The sequence below is a fragment of the Loxodonta africana genome, chromosome 5 (assembly GCF_030014295.1).
Source record: "Loxodonta africana isolate mLoxAfr1 chromosome 5, mLoxAfr1.hap2, whole genome shotgun sequence".
In the NCBI taxonomy this organism is placed as follows: Eukaryota; Metazoa; Chordata; class Mammalia; order Proboscidea; family Elephantidae; genus Loxodonta; species Loxodonta africana.
This window is the reverse complement of record NC_087346.1, coordinates 52,828,341-52,848,165: the sequence shown is the minus strand read 5'-3', so window position 1 is coordinate 52,848,165 and position 19,825 is coordinate 52,828,341. Positions and strand designations below refer to the sequence as shown.

General features: G+C 35.7%; 1 protein-coding gene across 6 annotated transcripts in view; it reads left to right on the top strand.

Annotated features, from left to right (window-relative positions):
- Positions 1–19,825, top strand: part of RAP1GDS1 (Rap1 GTPase-GDP dissociation stimulator 1) — a 174,060-nt gene that overhangs the window by 46,740 nt on the left and 107,495 nt on the right. For 5 of the 6 annotated variants that reach the window (XM_010590453.3, XM_010590455.3, XM_010590454.3 and 2 more), the window contains exons 3-4: positions 12,082–12,204; positions 18,901–19,026. In XM_010590453.3, coding sequence (XP_010588755.2) covers positions 12,082–12,204; positions 18,901–19,026 — 249 coding nt within the window. Of the gene's footprint in view, positions 1–12,081; positions 12,263–18,900; positions 19,027–19,825 lie in introns of those variants that run through there. The other variant, XM_023548522.2, reaches the window with a different exon arrangement.

Sequence of the window (19,825 nt, the reverse complement as noted above, 5' to 3'; positions counted from 1 at the left end):
CAACACCATTCCTCTTCAAGTTGTCATTCCCAGCATAGTAGACTATATGATTGTCCAATTCAAAATGGCCAATACTAGTCCATTTCAGCTCACTGATGCCTAGGATATTGATGTTTATGCATTCCATTTCATTTTTGACGATTTCTAATTTTCCTAGATTCATACTTCGTACATTCCAGGTTCCGATTATTAATGGATGTTTGCAGCTGTTTCTTCTCATTTTGAGTCGTGCCACATCAGCAGACGAAGGTCCTGAAAGCTTTATTCCATCCACATCATTAAGGTCAACTCTACTTTGAGGAGGCAGCTCTTCCCCAGTCATCTTTTGAGTGCCTTCCAACCTGGGGGCTCATCTTCCAGCACTATATCAGACAGTGTTCCGCGGCTATTCCTCAGGTTTTCACTGGCTAATGCTTTTCAGAGGTAGACTGCTCGGTCCTTGTTCCTAGTCTGTCTTAGTCTGGAAGCTCAGTGGAAACCTGTCCTCCATGGGTGACCCTGCTGGTACCTGAATACCGGTGGCATAGCTTCCAGCATCACAGCAACACACAAGCCCACACAGTACGACAAACCGACAGACACGTGGGGGACAAAGCACTGAAAAAGAAATTAAACAAGATTTAAATAACTGGGGAGAGATTCCATGTTCATGGATGGGAAGACTCAGATTTCGTAAGATACCGGTTCTTCCCATGTTGATCTACAGATTTAACACAATCCCAATAAAAAGGTTCCAGCAATTATTTTGTGGTTTTGTGGATATCAACAAACTGACTCAAGTTTATATGGAAAGAAGAGCCAACACAATATTGAAGAAAAACAAAGTTGGAGGACCGACACTAACCAACTTTAAGACCTAGTGGTTAAGCATTCTGCTGCTAACCAAAAGGTCTGTAGTTCAAACCCACCGCCTGCTCCTTGGAAACCCTATGGGACAGTTCTACTGTGCACTATAGTGCCACTATGAGTTGGAATCAACCCAACAGCAATGGTTTATAAAACTACAGTCATTAAGACAGTGTGGTATTGGTAAAATAATAAATAGATCAGTAGAACAGAATAGAGTATCTTAGTCATCTCATGCTTGCTGTAACAGAAATACCACAGATGGATGGCTTTAACGAAGAGAAGTTTATTCTTTCATGGTGCAGTAGGCTAGGAGTCCAAACTCATGGTGCCAGCTCCAGGAGAAGGCTTTCTCTCTCTATCAGCTCTGGTGGAAGGTCCTTATCATCAGTCTTACCTTAGTCTAGGAGCATCTCAGCACAAGAACCTCAGATCCAAAACTCCGGGCACTGCTTTCTTGGTAGTATGAGGTCCCTATGTCTCTCTGCTGGCTTCTCTCTTCTATATCTCAAGAGAGATTGGTTTAAGACACTATCTCATCTTGTAGACCTCATCAGTGTAACTGCCGCCAATCCATTTTATTACATCATAGTGATAGGATTTACAACACATAGAGAAATCATATCAGATGTTAAAATGGTAGACAGTCATACAACACCGGTAATCATGACCTAGCCAAGTTGACAGATGTATTTGGTGGATAAAATTCAATCCATGACAGAGAGCTAAGAAATTGACCTATAGACTTTACATCTTTCACAAAAATTAACTCAAAGTAGACCATGGGCCTAATTGTAAAATGCACAACTGTAACACTTCTAGAAGATCACAGAAAATCTAGGCGACCTTGGGTTTGGTGATAACTTTTTAGGTACAACACTGAAAGCATGATACATGAAAGCAAAATTTGATAAGTTGGACTTCGTTAAAATTCAAAACCTTTTGCTTTACACTAAACACTATTTTAAAAAAAAACACTATTAAGAGAATGAAAAAACAAGCTACAGACTGGGAAGAAATATTTGTAAAACAATATCTGATAAAGGACTTGTATCTAAAATATGCGAAGAACTCTTAAAATTCACCAATGAGAAAACCAGGAGCCCAAGTACAAAATGGACAAAAGGTCTGAACAGATACCTCATTAAATAAGATACGCGGATGACAATGAGCGTGTGAAAAAAATGTTCAACATCATATCTCAGTAGGGAATCGCAAATTGAAACAACAATGAGATACCACTACATACCCATTAGAAAGACTCAAATTCAAAATACTGGCAGCGATTTGGAACAACAGCAATTCTTGTTTATTACTTGTAGGAATACAAAATACAGCCTCTATGTAAGACAGATTGGTGATTTCTTATAAAGGCAAACATAGGCTTAGCATGTGATCCAGAAACAGCACTCCCAAATAGTTGAAATAGCTCTCAAATTAGTTGAAAACTTAAATCCACACAAAATGCTGCACACAGATGTTTATAGCAGCTTTATTCATAATTGCCAATAATTGGAAGCAACTGAGATGCCCTTCAGTAGAGGAATGGTTAAACAAATTCTGGTATATCTGAATATAATTCAGCAATAAAAAGAGATGAACTCTCAAGCTGTGAAAAGATATGGAACAACTTTAAATGCGTATTGCTATGTGAAAGATGCTGGTCTGAAAAGGCTACATACTGTGTTTCCAAGTATATGACATTCTGGAAAAGGCAAAACTATAGAGATAGTAAAAAGATGAGTAGTTTCCAGAGGTTCAGGAGGAGGGAGAGAGGAATACAAAAGAAGGACCTGTGTGTCCAGGGATGTGTTAGCATCTTGGTGCATTAGTGTCTATAACCATCCAAGAAGCTCACGCAAGCTTCGGTGCTCAGAGCTTTTATTGGGGTTTCTTACATAGGCATTATTGATTGACTCGTTGGCCACATGATTGAACCTCAATCTCCAGGCTCCTTCCCTCCCTAGAAGTCCAACTGATAATCAGGTAGTAGATCTTTCTGCTGTGTGGCCAGTCCCCATCCTGAGTCATCATCTTAGCAAATACTCTCAGGTGCGGCCTGAAGTCCTCTATGAATAACAGGGACATTCCAATTACTGGGGAAATTTTATGGATTTAGAGATTACCTCCTAGGAACCAGAGACTAAAGTTAATCCTTCATCCCACGAAAAAACTGCCTGAAAATCTCTACTTAATTCTTGCTCTGTTTTCAGAATGAGTCGGTGCAGTTGTAGTGCTTGTTGTTTTTGTTAGGTGCCGTCGAGTCAGTTCTAACTCATAGCGACCCCATGCACAACAGAACGAAACACCGCCCGGTCCTGCGCCATCCTTAAAATCGTTGTTATGCTTGAGCTCATTGTTGCAGCCACTGTGTCAATCCACCTCGTTGAGGGTCTTCCTTTTTCCGCTGACCCTGTACTCTGCCAAGCATGATGCCCTTCTCCAGGGACTGATCCTTCCTGACAACATGTCCAAAGTATGTAAGACTCAGTCTCACCATCCTTGCCTCTAAGGAGCATTCTGGCAGCACTTCTTCCAAGACAGATTTGTTCATTCTTTTCACAGTTCATGGTATATTCAATATTCTTCGCCAGCACCACAATTCAGAGGCATCAACTCTTCTTCGGTCTTCCTTATTCATTGTCCAGCTTTCATATGCGTATGATGTGATTGAAAATACCATGGCTTGGGTCAGGTGCACCTTAGTCTTCGGAGTGACATCTTTGCTCTTTAGCACTTTGAAGAGGTGCTTTGTAGCACATCTGCCCAATGCAACGCATCTTTTGATTTCTTGACTGCTGCTTCCATGGCTGTTGATTGTGGATCCAAGTAAAATGAAATCCTTGACAACTTCAATCTTTTCTCCGTTTGTCATGATGTTGCTCATTGGTCCAGTTGTGAGGATTTTTGTTTTCTGTTGTAGTGCTAGGTTTCTATATTTTGTATAGAATTATCAGCATTTTCCAGGTGGTATTTCAGCCATACTCTTGATGTCTTGAATAAGTTATGAGAGACTTTGAGAAATGATAAAATACTCGTTTATCATTTCTCAAAGTCTCTCATAGTTTATTCAATAACAGTCACCATTTTACCTGACAAATCTTGTATATTACTTTTCTTGAAGTGTGTTAGTTTGTTATTTCTTCCATTCATTTCTCAAGATAGGACTTCATTTTTTCCTAAATACGTACTTTTATAAATAATCAGTTTCCTCATAGTTTATAGTCAACAACTCTTGTGTCATAGCTTGTAACTTAGCCATTCTCTATAATAAATTTAATACCGCTACAAAGAGCTTACTTAAAATTATTGATTCTTTATCATTTCAGCATTAGGCCATCTGTCCTAAAGTGATTTTTAATCTTAGCAAAATTAAAAGTAATATCACATTTATTCTTGATACGTAGTAGCCTCTTTTTTGCTCCTCATTCTCACTTCTTTTCTTGAGCCTAGTTTGATAACTTTGAATTTCTTTTCTCTCTGTGATTGTACTTAAAAAGAACTTGTAATTTAACCCCCAAAGAACTTTATACACTTTTAAGCTTTACTTAATACAAATGATTTTACTTGGTTTTGGTTTCTTTTTCATTACGTTTTTTAATGAAGCAAAATTACCGTAGACCTTGATCAGTTAGGCTTTTTTATTTTTCAATTTATTTTTTTCTTTACTGTTTAAGATTCTTTATTATACCTCCTTTTTTAAAATCTTTTTCTCTGTTTCCTATCTCTTTTCCTTTGGGAAGGCCATTAGATTACAGTGAGATGTTTCTCTGACCCCCTGGAGTCCAGGGATAGGTTATGATTAGCATTAGCCAATCAGAATCTTCAACTCCCCATTCTCAGAGATTGGTTGATGCCCAAGCCAGTCAATACATGTGATTTATCTGGCCAAAGTGATTAGTTCATACTGGTTCAATCATTGTGAAACGTGATCCATTTTGTCATCTTTGGGGGGTGGCTTTCAAGGAGAGGGGAAAGACTTTGTCTTGCTCGGAATTGTGTAGTGTGTACCTAGAAGACCTGGAACTGCTACAGCCATTTTTTTTCTTTTTTAAACCATAACGTGACTTAGTCTGGGGCCAATGCCAGCAAATAGGAGAGTTGAGAGGATTTCAGAGTAATGGAGCAGGAGCTGTGGTGAGAATATTCATGAAACTCACTCTACATCCAGACTTGGCAGTTATGTGAGCTGATAAATACAAAAGTGTTTCTTTTACTTTTTGTGCCCTGATACATACAGATTTTAAAATATATTTTCTGATATATAATAGTGTAAACATTTTATAGCATTTGGAAAATGCAGAAAAAAATTTTTTTATTTTAAAATTTGAATCTTAACATATAAATGTCTTAGCTTTTTTTTTTTTAATTATTTTTCAACACTTATCCATGGTGCTAAATATTCTTTTAAAATGATGTTTTTAATGACTGTATATGTTCTTTTGGATGAATAGACCACAATGTGAATATCTGTTGTTGGACATTTCTTACTTATATCTTACTTTAAGATAATATTGTGAGCCAGTCAATTTTGTTTCCTTTGACTAAGGTCACCAAAACCAAAACCAAACCCAGTGCCATCGAGTCGATTCCGACTCATAGCGACCCTATAGAACAGAGTAGAACTGCCCCATAGAATTTCCAAGGAATGCCTATATAATATAAATTTTAAGTGACTCCTTATCTTCTTTTGCATTTCTATTTACACCTTTTGTTTGTTTTCTGGGGAAAAGTAGAGTAAATTTTAAAACCGCATTGACTTGCCATTTGTGTAAAGTTGTATTTCCCTAAGTGGGTTCCTTTGATCACTCATTCTCTGAGGTGCTCCAACAAGAAATAACTGCCATTAATGAACATTTTCATCAAAGAGTCTATAGATGAATCCTGATCAAAAAGGAGAAAATGCAGAATAAATTCTCATGGACTCCAGACATTCTGGACCCATGGAGAGGCTGGATGAACACCTGAAATTATTGCCCTGAGATAAACCGAAAAATGTGTCCCCTGAAGTCTTCTTAAAATGAACCAATATTTTAACTAGTAAGGAGTGTCTGCCCTGAGCATTATGCTTTTTTAAGAACTGTCTGTATGGGATCAAATTGACAATAGCAACTCAAAAGATTAGATAGAAACCTTAGGGGGCAGTGAGTTTACATTAATGGGGGGGAACGACTCAGAAACGGAGGGTGAGGATGCTTGCACAACTTGAAGAATGTAATAGTGTCACTGAATCGTACACGTAGAAACAGTTGAATTGGTGTATGCTTTACTATGTATATTCTCAACAACAAAATAATAAAAGAAAAAAAATGGCTTGTTTATTTGAGAAACAGTGTGTAACCTTGTAGGCTCACACAGTTAACAGATAAAGGACTTTGAAGAATACTGTAGACTCCTGTACATGCCAAATCTATTTAACTTTGTTTACTTCGTATTTTCCCCCAAAGTGTTTGACAAAATGGAGATGGGTCTTTTACTGGAATTATTGTTCTTTCATTATATTTTACTATATCCTCATTCTCTTAGTTTACAGTGAGGAAATCTGTATTTGCTATGCTGACCATGTCTTGAATAATTACTTTCAGCTTCTAGGTGAGTAGTTCTAGTTACATAGTCCTGTTTTACCACAACCATTAACACAGTTCTTTTTGATGTTCAGTTACTCAGTAAATATCTTGTATTTATTTTTTAACCATACAGCTCTTCATTTTTTAATAATTATAGGATCATAAAAAAAAAAAAAAAAAAAAACCCAAACCTGTTGTCGTCAAGTCAATTCTGACTAATGGTGACCCTACAGGACAGAGTAGAACTGCCTCACGAGGTTTCCAAAGCGCAGCTGGTGGATTTGAATTGCTGACCTTTTCATTAGCAGCTGTATCTCTCAACCACTATGCCACCAGGATTTCCTTGGCAGTCCATGGTATATTCAATACTCTGCACCAACACCATAATTCAGAGGCATCAATTCTTCTTCAGTCCTTGTTATTCATTGTCCAATTTTCACATGCAAATGAGGCAATTGGAAATACCAAATACTGTGGCTTGAGTCAGGTGCACCTTAGTCCTCAAAGTGACGTCTTTGCTTTATAACACTTTAAAGAGATCTTTTGCAGCAGATTTGCCCGATGCAGATTTCTTGACTGCTGCTTCCATGGGCGTTGATAATAGATCCACGTAAAACGAGATCCTTGATAACTTCAGTATTTTCTCTGCTTATCATATGACTTTTAAAAGTAAAGAGATGTGTTTGAAAATGCTTTAAAAAAATTAAATGCTCTCAATATATATTTAAATACAGTTTTTATGGTAGGCAAATACCACTAAAAAGACATTGAATGACTTTCAGTCAAGTAGCCTTGAATGAGAACACTGAATAGGAGTTAGCTAAAGTGGTAGAGGTGGGGCTACATATTAGAGAGGGAACGTTGCCTTTAGTAAGGAGGTATGAAATAAGATGATTAATGTGAGTTACTGTAAGTAATTTAGCCTGGCTAGAATGTAAGATGCCTCTGGAGGCGTATTAGGAGATAAGATTGGGAAATATCATGGATAGGTTTGAATGTTTAATTAAAAGTTAGGGAAGACCCTTAAAAATTTAAAATAAGGGAGTGACATAAAATTTGCATTTCCAGAAGTTTATCTTGGTATCATTGTAGATGATAGCTTGGGGGAAAACAGGGAGCACAAGAGGTAGGGAGGAGATTGTTTAGCAGATTATTGCATTTAATAAAGGTGGGAACTGAGAAGAACTTGAAATATGAACATAGAAAGGAAAGAATAGATGCAAAAGATAGTGAGGTGGCATCTGTGGGACCTGAGTTATGATTAAAGTAGGTGATTTAGGAAGGCGTTTACTGAAAAAGAAGAATTTATAATCATTCTAGGGCTTCTGGCTTAGATGGGTTTCTTGCCATTTACTGAGATAGACTAGAATGAATTTAAGGGAAAGAGGACAAATTTGATTTTGAATATATTTGAGTTATTTGTGGTATATCCAAGTGCAAATGTTTTGTTTTCCATTGGCTAAAATGAGAGAGGATTGGGACTTCTATCTGTGGTAGTAAATGCCTTGGGTTTGGATAAGATCACCTAGACACAGGATCAGGTCTCTTGTTATATTCTATTCTAAAACCCTGCTACTTAGGAAATATACAGCTCTCCAGAGACCTGGAGACCCGTGGCTCTTTGAGTCATAGTTCTAGTCTTTGTAGTCAATCCGAAATCTTAGTCCTTGATACAAACCTGTCTTTTCCTCACAATCTGCCAAAAGGATCCCTTAAACAGAGAATATGAAAGTGTCAGTTCTTTATTGTTCCAGCAAATCTAAGTAAAATTGAAAACATTTTTATTACTTTAAAATTATTAAAAAAAATTTTTTTATCCCATCAATCTAATCTGCATACATTTTCATCAAAATACAATGATAGTAATAGCAGTCATTTTTATTTTCTAACGAGGTTTACTGTAAATTGGTTATCAAATGCTTTTTATTAATTTATCACTGTGAAACCTATATGTTAACATAACATCATAAATTCAGCTTACTGTAGCAGCATACTTGAAAGCCTCCTCTTGGTATTTAACTGAAAAGCCAATTATTTTAATGTATTTACTTGGCAGCTTTGTTGGAAACCTTAGCCTTTTTCGCGCCATAATCTTAAATTATGATTTCCTTCCCATTCCACTTATTCCCTCCCTTCTCCTCTTGGCCTTGAGAAGTTGTATGAGCCGTGCTTTAACTTCTCCCCATATGGTGTTGTAGCCTGGCTTCAAGTTTCTCTGGCTGAAAGTCCCAGTTTTCCTCTTCTTTGTATCACTGGCAGTTTCATAACTAAGCTGCTACAGGTCAGATGGAGTGTGGACATAGGGCTGCGGGGACAGAATGACTGCTTGCAGGACTGCAAGGGCAACTGTGATGGACAGGACTCCTGCAGTTACTCACACAGATACTATTTTAAAGTAGCAGTGCCCTGCATATATGGGTCCTTCGAAATTCCAGGACTGCCAGCTACCTGTAATCTATAGGCATACGCAAACATTTTTATGACTGCACCTAAATGTGAAGAGGAAGAAAGATGTTGAATTGATTCCCGTAAGCATTAAAAATGAGTGCCGATAAGTTGTAGTTAAAATGTCAGTAATAGTCTGGCTAAAGATAATGAAAAGTCTACTTTTTTTTTTTTTTTTTTAGAACTTCTGGTCACAGTGCATGATTTTGTACAAGTAGCCGTTCATTTAGACCTGCAGACTTCAACCTTTGACTACTTCTTGATGCCCGTTTAAAATCATTTCAAGGGTGCTTACAAATATCTGAGAAAATCTTTTGGCTCACAGATAAATATACATTTTGAGATGCAATAGAATGGCAGTGGAAAAAGTATTTGTATTCAGTGAGGTTAGAAATTTGGAATATTGATTAGATAGTAGCACTTCAGTGATAAGGAGTATTTGGTTCATGTTTTTATGCCAAAGCAAAGAAGGTAATTCTCAGTTGTTTAATTTAGACTCAAATTTATATAGAAATCCACGTTAGCAAGTAAATAGAATTCCTGTTAAATATTTCTGAATATTAGATCAGAGTTATATGAAAAGTTAGATTATATTTTTCCTCTTAATTCTCTGCCAATAGCATTAAAAAATACTATTCCCAAATACTTAATTGTGATTATTCTTCTAGTTCTTTGGATTTTAATCTGTGGAAAGCCTCATCAGTCAGAGCACAAGAGTTCTGCATTTTGTTTTCTTTTTTTCCTTTGCCTGTGCCTGTGAAGCTGTTATTTCAGTTCTAGTTACAATGGGACATGCATGGGTGATTTGCAGTTAACTGCTCCCCTTCACATACACAAATGTCACAGCATCACATTTAATCACGATTCATGCCGTTTGCCAGACTCTTGCTGTCATCCCAGCATCAGCAGATGGTGGGACGAAATCCCTGGGCAATCTGACCCAGCATCCTAAGGTTGCATCTTCTGGTAGCAGTGGTCAGGGAAGGAAGGGTTTTAACATGGCAAATTGAGTTCAGTTCTTTTTGCCTTCTTCCTAAAAAGAAATAAATTAATGGATCTTAGGTATTATATTTTCTGTGCCTTAAAAACATTTTTTTTAGACCAAGAAGTAAAAGCAAAAAAGGCACATTATATTTTAAACTAGACTCGAGGAAAGTATAGGTGCTCTGTTGTGTGCCCTATCATGTGTTCTCTGCACTTGTAATAACCTGAATTGTAAGAAACAGTAGAATGATAGCATAGAATAGGACAGATTTCATCTGTTAGTGCTTAAATATGTTTTCTGTTAAACAAAATGACACCAGGTGACCCACATGTTCACTTGTTAATGTAGAATCTGAGACTTTAGTTTAAGCTCTGTGATTTTTATGATTGGTGACTTTAGATAAGTTTACTTCATCTTTCTGGGCTGCTCTCCCTTCACTTAATAAAGATTGTCTTAGAGTGTCTCCAAAAGAGCCTTTTTATTATATAGTACATAAAATATAAGAAACTAAAATACAGTGTTTGAAAAGTGACTAGGCTTACGGCAGGAAAAGGAAATGCATGGAAGGAGTTTCAGCATGAATAATCTTGGTTATTTTCTCTGTGGTACTAATGCCATACACACACACTATGATTTGCAAATGATTATTCTTCTTAGATAATAAATCTGTAAAAGCACAATTTTCTGTTGCTTCAGTGAATACAAACTATTTGACAATTCTAACCCCTCCCGATGATATTAAAGGAGTGCTGTGGTCGCTGTGAGTTGGAATCGACCTGATGGCAGCAGGTTTTTTTGTGTGTGTTTTAACCCATAGTCCTAGGCAGTCAAGGGATGCATGATACAGTGGTTTTTAACTTTTGACCAGAACCCACGATTAGAAATACATTTTATATGCACATATACGTACAGTCATATACCTATGCACATAATTCAAACTAAAGCTTTACTAGTAGCGTTTCACCATACTGTGTTCAAAGCTTTTTTTCTGTTCTTTTGTTATTGTTGCATGTGTTGTTAATTCTCTTTCTCTTTTTAAAAAATCTCTGGTTCTCCTTCAGCAAATAGATTTCAGAGCTCACTGATGGATTGGAACCTACAGTTTGAAAGCCAGTACACTAACCAGTCAGTACTTGCTGTAAAGAAATACATGATTTTTTGTGTGTGTGTGGACAACCTACTAAGAGTTATTTTCCTACTGTCTATTGATTATATCAGCTGCTCTTTAACAGGAAGTTTTTAGGGTTCTTTATTATTTGTATGTATATTCAGAGGATGTAACGGAGGTACACATAGAATCATCAAATTAAACATTTTAATGAGCCTTACAATCTTGTCTTTAAATACATGTTATTTTCTTCATTGTTCAGAATAAAATGGTAATTTTAAATTTTATTTCCTTGAGCTTTTCTTTACTTTCTTCATCATTTCAGATATTCCTATCATCTTTTATTTTAATAGGTTGTACTCTAAATAACAAGTACATGGAAGGGCTTGGACTTTTTTTTTTTTTTTAATATATTTTATTTTTATTGTTGTTGGAAATATACACAGCAAAATAAGGGGTTTGGTTTCATAGCCTGTTTATATTTTTAGGAAAGGAAAGGAAAGAAGAAAGAGCCTCTTGAATTTCTGTGTCACCAAATAGAGTTCTGTTTTACTGTTTTCTATTTCCATTCTTCACTAATGGTGGTTTGAATGAGTTGTATGAAAACTGAATAGTCATATGGAACTATGTAGTCTCTTCAGCTATCCTCTTTCATTCCATATAAAATGATAGATGAGTTTCTTGCTCATTAATAGTTGCCATTCATTTTTTTAAAAATTGCTTTAGGATTATAGGGAACCATAGAGTTTATTTAAAATAACTATTACAGATCTAAGAAATCAAAAAGGAAGTGGAAAAAAAACCTTCCTCTGAAAATTTGGAACTAACATTGAAAAGTAAGTTTGGTATGCAAGTGGTACATGCAGAAAGACTTCCTTTATAGTCTGACTGTAGACTGAGAAAAAATTGTATTTTAAAGTGTTTAGTGCAGATTAAAACTCAAGATAAAAACAGTAACATGTAGCTGAAGGTTATTTTATATAAATACATACTTCTGAATATATACTGAAACTAATTTCTATTATGGACGGGAAAAATGCTTGAAGAGTTTAAAGTCTTCATTGTAGACAAAGTTGTCACTGTTACAGTTGAAGGTTTTCATTGAAAGTCTTTGTATGCTTCTCTTTCAGATACGGGAACAAGTGAAAAAATCCAAGGAAGTGGAATACTTCAACTCTTTGCAGATCTGTTGACTCCACAGTCTTCCTGCACAGCCAAAGTAGCTAACATCATAGCAGAAGTAGCCAAAAATGGTGAGGTTTTCCTCAAGAACTTTTCTGCTGGGAACATCTTCAGTTTTACACCTTACTTGTCAGTATGTTTTATTCATTTATGTTTTAATTTTGTAGAGTAGACATTTTTTCTTTCTTTCTGTTTCTCTTTTCTTTGACTTTTTCATGTAATTGTTTAAAATGACTATAGTTATAGTCATTCTATCCATACATTTCTCATTTGCTATTGCTTTCCTTTGCTGTAGCATTCAGGAAAATGACAGCTAGTCCCAGCTACACTTGTATTATTTATTTCTTTGGTTATAGGATCTTTGAGATAAGTTATTTATCTTCATTGTCATAGGAGGGCTTACCTTTTTTATGTATATCTTGATTTGTGTTACAACCAGATAAACTCACTGTTTTTTTTTTGGTGTGGCCTGTCCTACTGATGGAAACCCTGCTGGTGTAGTGGTTAAGTGCTGTGGCTGCTAACCAAAGGGTCGGCAGTTCGAATCCGCCAGGTGCTTCTTGGAAACTCTATGGGGCAGTCCTACTCTGTCCTGTAGGGTCGCTATGAGTCGGAATCAACTCGACGGCACTGGGTTTGGTTTTTGGTTTTGGTCCTCCTGACACTGACACTCGACTTCAGAAGTGCAGTTCTGTCTTCTTCCCTCACCTTCTGAGCAAACATGTATTCCTTAAATTTCCATGTAAGAATACTCTGGAAAATCAACAATAGCGACAAAGTTTAGATTATATAATACTTAATCCATCCCATTCTATTAGTTTATATCCAGTGAGGGACTCCTTGGAAGAATTAAGTTATAGCAGAAGTATTAGTATATTATTTTAGTTCAGTCAGCTTAAGAAGAACACAATTCTTAAAGGAATTTGTAAGCATGAGAGAGGGCCCGTACTAAATGTAATACCTTTAGTATGCTTCAATTTGTCAGTTTGATATTATTTTTAGACCGTTTATTTTAGTAAATTGCATATATTATACCTTAAAGAGAAGAACTTAAAATTTTCTGGCTTCATTTGTGTAATCGCCATGGCAAGTTGTATTGCGAAGTACTGGTATTCATTGTTTTTCTGGCCCAGTAAAACAACTTGTTCATATGTGTGTTACTAAAAAGAAAAGCACACGAAACCTTTTCACTTTTTTAAGAGGTTCTTAAAACATCTTTCAAGTACCAGTGAGATTCTATGCTGATAAATCATTTTTTGGTTTTTGATTAACTGAAAACTGGCCAACCATTGTTTGTATGTCCCATCTATGCTGTTACAATTATGTGATCACCATGCCGTGTTTTGGATTCTAGCTGATCTTAAATGTCCATGGGCTTCCTAGTGGCCTGGGCATATTCAGTGTACTGTTAAGCAGATTTGAACTCCTCCAAATAGGTAGTGATTGCCTTGGGCAGCAAAGAACACCTAAAAGCAGATCTGGTTTAAAACTGGAACTCTTCCAGATACTGTTTTATAACCTAGACCAACCCCTGTCTGAATCTTACACACAAAGCAGCATGGTTTTTAAGATCAAGTAGTTTATCTTTAAACCTGTTATAGGCACAGTATAAATTTCTAGAAATTAAGGTAGAAATTCAGATTTGATCTTGAAATCCTTTTTTGTAAAAATGGGCGGACACATTATAGTATAGATTGAGAAATTTTGGATAATAAATTTTTTTGGAAAATGAATTGCATTCCTGTGTACTATTACTTAATATCCTCATGATATTTTATCACAATTTCATGATAACTCTGCTGGTAGAAGTTTCCTTTAGTAATTTTGTAGTAAATAAAAGCTATGTTTTATAGACACTAGAATTTTTACCTTTTTTACTTCTAATCAGAGGCTTGTTAGGGCATATCACTAACCATTACTGATGAAAATAAATGGGATACTGGTTAAAACAATTTGGATATTTATTACTTAGCCACCACTTTTCTTTTTTTAAATGACTGGCTGAAAAAGTATATTAAAGCTTTATTAAAGTAACATGACCCAACCCAGAACCCAACAGAGGTTATAAATTGGGCTTGTATTCTTGTTAGAAGCTTGACAATGAAAAAAGATCAAATGAATCTGGGAAAAAAGAGATTGGAATTAATCTGTAACATGTAATATGCTGTATATATTATATAACTATTAAAAGAGAAATATTAGTATATAATTTTTAGAGCTGGATTAAACATAAAATATAATTATTTTAAAATTTGCACATACAAAAAGAATCTCTGCAGATTAACATACTGCACTGTATGCTGACATACAAAATCCAGACGATGTTAATAAGTTCCATGGAAAAGTTTCACATGGGAGAACAGCTATTGCCCTAAATTGTAGTAAAAGACTTTTAGACTTTTAAATGAAAAATATTCCTCTATATAATAGATTTAAGAATGATTTGAGGCAAAGGAGAAGTAAACAAGGCAGGAATTATCTATCCATTGACTATTTCTTCCTTTTTAACAATAAGAGTAAAAGTATACTCCCAAGGTGCTGGGGGTGGGCAGCACCACCAGAAGCAGGAAAGTATCATGTTTTTTTTCATTTAAATCTATTTTAATTTTGCCCCATACTCCATAATAAGTACATTTTATTTTGTGTAAAATGTGTATACCCCAAAAAAATCTTTGAGTAAAATCAATACTTTAGAAAAATTGCACCATATTTGTTGGGTAACTTAAAGTTTCACTTGGCACTTCAGTGTAGGAAGCTTAAACTCCTTTTGTAAGCATGCTATATAAACAAGCATAGTCTAAATCATGGTTATCAGTATTATCTTTAAAAAACAAGGGCAACACAGATAAAGTATGAATGAAAAATAGTATCAGTTTGACAGCCCGCATGTAAAACTACTTATTCTTTTCTATTCAAACAGTAAAGTTTTCCTCGTTCTTTTAAAGAAAAGCATAAAAGGCCAAGAGAAAATATAGGGAGGTTATTAGAGAAAATTCATACTCTGAATATCCACTACTGTGAAGTCCAACAAACATTAAGGTAGACTCTCACACTCAGTGTTTTTATTTGGCTTATAAACGTTAGATTATAGTAGCTGATACCAGGAAAAATACATTTAGTTGTCGGGTTTTTTTGTTTGTAAGTAGATATGCAAAAAGGCATTTTATAAATCTCAGTGTGTATAAAAAGAAAACGATTTAGTTTATGGTCTTCATCACAGCCTGTACGTTACTGATGATAATGAATATGTAATTCAGGTAGGTTTGAGAAAGAAAAAGCAAGAGAGCAAGGAATCGGCACTCTGAATTTAGAGAGATAGAGAAATATTCAGTCAACAAGAATTTAAGTGAATATTTTGCTACATTCAAAGAAAAAAAAGAATAATAGGAGGAAATCAGCTTCGTGTTACTAAATTTGGATGGTTATTGAGATAGAATGGTGTCTATTCTTCAGAATCTTTGTATGAATTTCTATACATGCAGAAAAAAAATTTCTGTGTTATACAGACACATATACAAATACAGGTTTCTGCCTTCTGTTGCCTAATGGCTTCCACTGATTTTGATTTCTAGTCACGGTTATTCTGTACCTTGCCTTCAGCCTCTCCCTCCTACTGCCCCCACCTCAAGAACTTTATAGATCTCTGGAGTTCAGATTCCCTAGAGAAAGGGTCTCATTTTTTTAGTTCATCACAATTGCTCTGTTCAGCAGTTCTTTCACACCAGACCACTTGATAGGCTGTTGGTCAGCCTGTCTATGTGCTGAACTTAGGTCAGAGAACAGTCTGCTGTGCCCAGGTAGCAGGCTCATGTGGTGTAAATAGAGGGATACGTGTAGTAGGAACCCTTTCTGAGTGAGGATAACCACTGTAGCCATTTTGTAGCCTCTCCAATATAATTTAAACATATTTCTTATAAATTCCTGGTGTATTTTTCACACATATATCCATCTGAAGCATGGTGACTTCATGTCATTAAGATTAGCTAAGGAGGGCTGCCACTCCTCAGTTAAAAAAATAAATTGAAAAGCAAAAGGTTTTAGAAGGACTTTACTTCCTCCAGGGACTGAAGTATTACTTTTACATCGACTAAAAGCCGAAGAATATACTAGCTTTGTTTTGTCTTTATATGCTGTTGAGTATAAAGTGGTTCAGAACAGTTATTAGATTCTACAATTTTCCTATAATTATTTACCCCCCATCATTTAAAGAATACCTGAAGCTATTGATTAGAGTCAATATTTTGAAAGACAGATTGTTATCATATGAGCAATTAGAACAGAAGGACAAGGAAAAAAAGTAATTTGATATTTCCGCCATTAGAAAAATAGCAACAACAAAACAAAGCAATAAGATATACCAACAGCTTTCACTTATGAAATAGATTACAAATCAGAAAGTATTCCTAAATTTTTTGTTTCATTCATCATTGAAATGATCCCATTGTTGGAAACTAGGTGAAAAGGATAATAAACACCTCCGTCTTTAATTTGAGGTGATGGCATGTTCATTTAATATTTAAAATCTATAAAAATTCAAAAACCAAAAAAGAACTTGTGCTGTCAATTCCGACTCATAGCGACCCTATATAACAAAATAGAACTGCCCCATAGGGTTTCCAAGGAGCAGCTGGTGGATTCAAACTGCTGACCTTTTAGTTAGCAGCCAAGCTCTTAACCACTGTGCCATCAGGGCTCCTAAAAAAAAAAAAAAAAAAAAAATTCTAAAGTGGCCATTAATTTAAAAAGTAGACAAGTAGATTGATTTGTGATCCCCTATAGGTAAAAAAAAAATTTTTTTTTTTTTTTTTTTATAGGTAGTTGTTAAATTCATGCAAGTATATAATATAATTTGTTTTCCCAGTGGGTGGTGGAATATGAGGCCCTGGGGGTACAGTGGTTAATTACTTGCCTGTTAACCAAGAGGTCAGCGGTTTGAACCCACCAACCACTCCATGGGAGAAAGATATGGCAGTCTGCTTCCGTAAAGATTATGGCCTTGGAAACCCTGTGGGGCAGTTGTACTCTGTCCTGTAGGGTCACTGTGAATCCGAATTGACTTGACAGCATTGGGATTTTGGTGGGGTATGAGTTGATAAACCACCAAACCTACCAAAAGTTAGCTTTAGAAGTAAGAAGGACTCTGAATCTTGGAAATTTAAATTAGAGAAGGTTTCAGTAATATAGTGGTAAGTAAGAGACATAATAGAAATGAAATCCTTTGTTTAGGTAGTGAGGAGCACATCTGTGACTTATGGTTATGTTAGATGGGGAATGAAGTTGGTTCAGAGCTAACAGCTCACATAACACCCCTATATGGTGTGCAGTAGGAATTTGAAAATGAAGAGGAAGTGAGGAAGGATTGGTTATGTGTGTGCATGTAGAAAAAATTGAGTGGACCCACTTGAAAAGATTGTGGTTTTTTTATTAGAATTGGTTATGGGTCAAGGACTTAGCTATTTGTTGAGTAACTTTATTGACTGAAACATCCTTGTGGTAAGTCATATGTCCAAAATGACAATTCAGGTGTTCATTATTGATGAACTTTCATTCATTAGAAATCTTCGTTATCCTCAAATGTTATAGTAGCCCACCATAAATTGCTAAAAAATGTTTATTTCTAATCATGACTCTGGTGGTATCTTTAACCCATTGCCATCCAGTCGATTCCGACTCATAGCGACCCTATAGGACAGAGTACAACTACCCCATAGGGTTTCCAAGGCTGTAATCTTTCTGGGAGCAGACTGCCACATCTTTCTTGTGCAGAGTGACTGGTGAGTTTGAACTCCTGACCTTTTGATTAGTGGCCAAGTTCTTAACCACTGCGCCACCAGGGCTTCTTGGTGGTATGATTGGGCATCAGTAAATGTTTTACTTTAAAGCAAAGGAAAAAAGTGAGTTTGAATTTTAAGAAAGCTTAACATTTGGTGTTTTTTTAGACCTATGAATGTGTGGGTGCAACAGTAGATAGAGTGAGACATCATAAAAATGGATTTTAATAAAGGATAGGAATGTTTTTATAGGAATGATGATAAGGAATAGATGATTCTGCTAGATCTTACCAATGAAAAGAACCTATATTTTTTAAATGATTCACTGGAATCTTTTAAAGAAATTTATGTTTTAGCTTTTTAGAGAACATATAGTAGAAGAAAGGAGCTCTGGTGGCATAGTGGTTAAAGCGCTCGACTGCGAACCAAAAAGTCAGCAGTTCCAACCCACCAGCTGCTCAGTGGGAGAAAGGTACAGCAGTCTGCTCTGAAAAGATTTACAGCCTTTGAAACCCTGTGGGGCAGTACTACTCTGCCATATAGGGTTGCTATGAGTCAAAATCAACTCAAAGGCAATGGGTTTTTGGGTTATAATGAAAGAAATTAGGCAAGTTGATGGCTTAGTTTCACCACAGTACTTCAATTATAAGGCTCGTAGAAAGAATGCTGACAATATTTCCATCATCACATGTTACTTTCAAAGTACATCCAGTTATTATGGAAAAAGAGTAATAAATTAGATGTCATGAAAGTTAATTAAAAATCCCTTTGGTTATGGCAGAGACTATCAGCAAAGAAAAATAGGACCCCATTCATTTCTTGTGTACTAATTTCATGAAGTTTTTAGTAAGGTTTTAGCAGGGTACTTTTGAACAGAAATGTACTCTTTAATAGTAAAACCCTGTACACATTTTGATAGTAGGTATTTTATTAAGGGAGTTGATTTATATAAACTGGAAATCTTTAGATTTTTAATAAAGTATCTTTTACTTTCAGAATTTATGCGAATTCCATGTGTGGAAGCTGGATTGATTTCACCTCTGGTGCAGCTGCTAAATAGCAAAGACCAAGAAGTGCTGCTTCAAACGGGCAGGGCTCTGGGAAACATATGCTATGACAGTCGTAAGTATCGCAGTATCAATAATACACTTAATTTTTTTGTTTAAGAATTACGATTTTCAGATTAATTTTACTTCTGGTGTTAGCACTGACTTTTCTAGGCTTACTAAGACACTGACATGGGCCAGGATGACTTATTTAGCAGAACTGTTGGAAATTTAGGCCATATCATTCTTAACTGAGAAGTTACAGGAAATGAATTTTTTCCCTCTGTATCATAAGAGGAGGATACTCTTTCAGAGGAAAGTAAGTTAATTTGTAAGACATTGGGGCTTTTAAATTTAGAAAAAAAATATATAGATGTCTTTTTAATTAAGTTGTATTAAAGTACTATCTGAATGAGAATGATTTTGAACAGTGTTTTGAAGTTTCTAAGTCTGTCCAAATACATCTTTAATTACGTGCAGTTCAGTAAAACCATTCATGAAATCCATTATCGTCCCAAAAGCTAGAATGGCCGGCTGCATTTGCATTGACTCCATCCAGATTTGTCGTGACATCATTGCCATCCTCCCCGCCTGTTGTAGTACATCGCTATATTAGGCAGAGGGAGGGAAGATCTTGGGTATGGGTTTATTACAAATACGTTACGTTTTCTACTTCTCCCTCCTACCTGTATATAGACAAAATACAGAAAAATCTTGAGTACATTCACTTTAATTAGGCTTATCCTGATTTTATTTAGATTTCTGGTTTCTGAAACAAATACACATTTTATCATTCACCTGAAAGCCTAGAAATTTTACTTCTATTTATATAACTAAAATACCTTTAAATGCCTACTTTGCCCTTGAGTTTATGA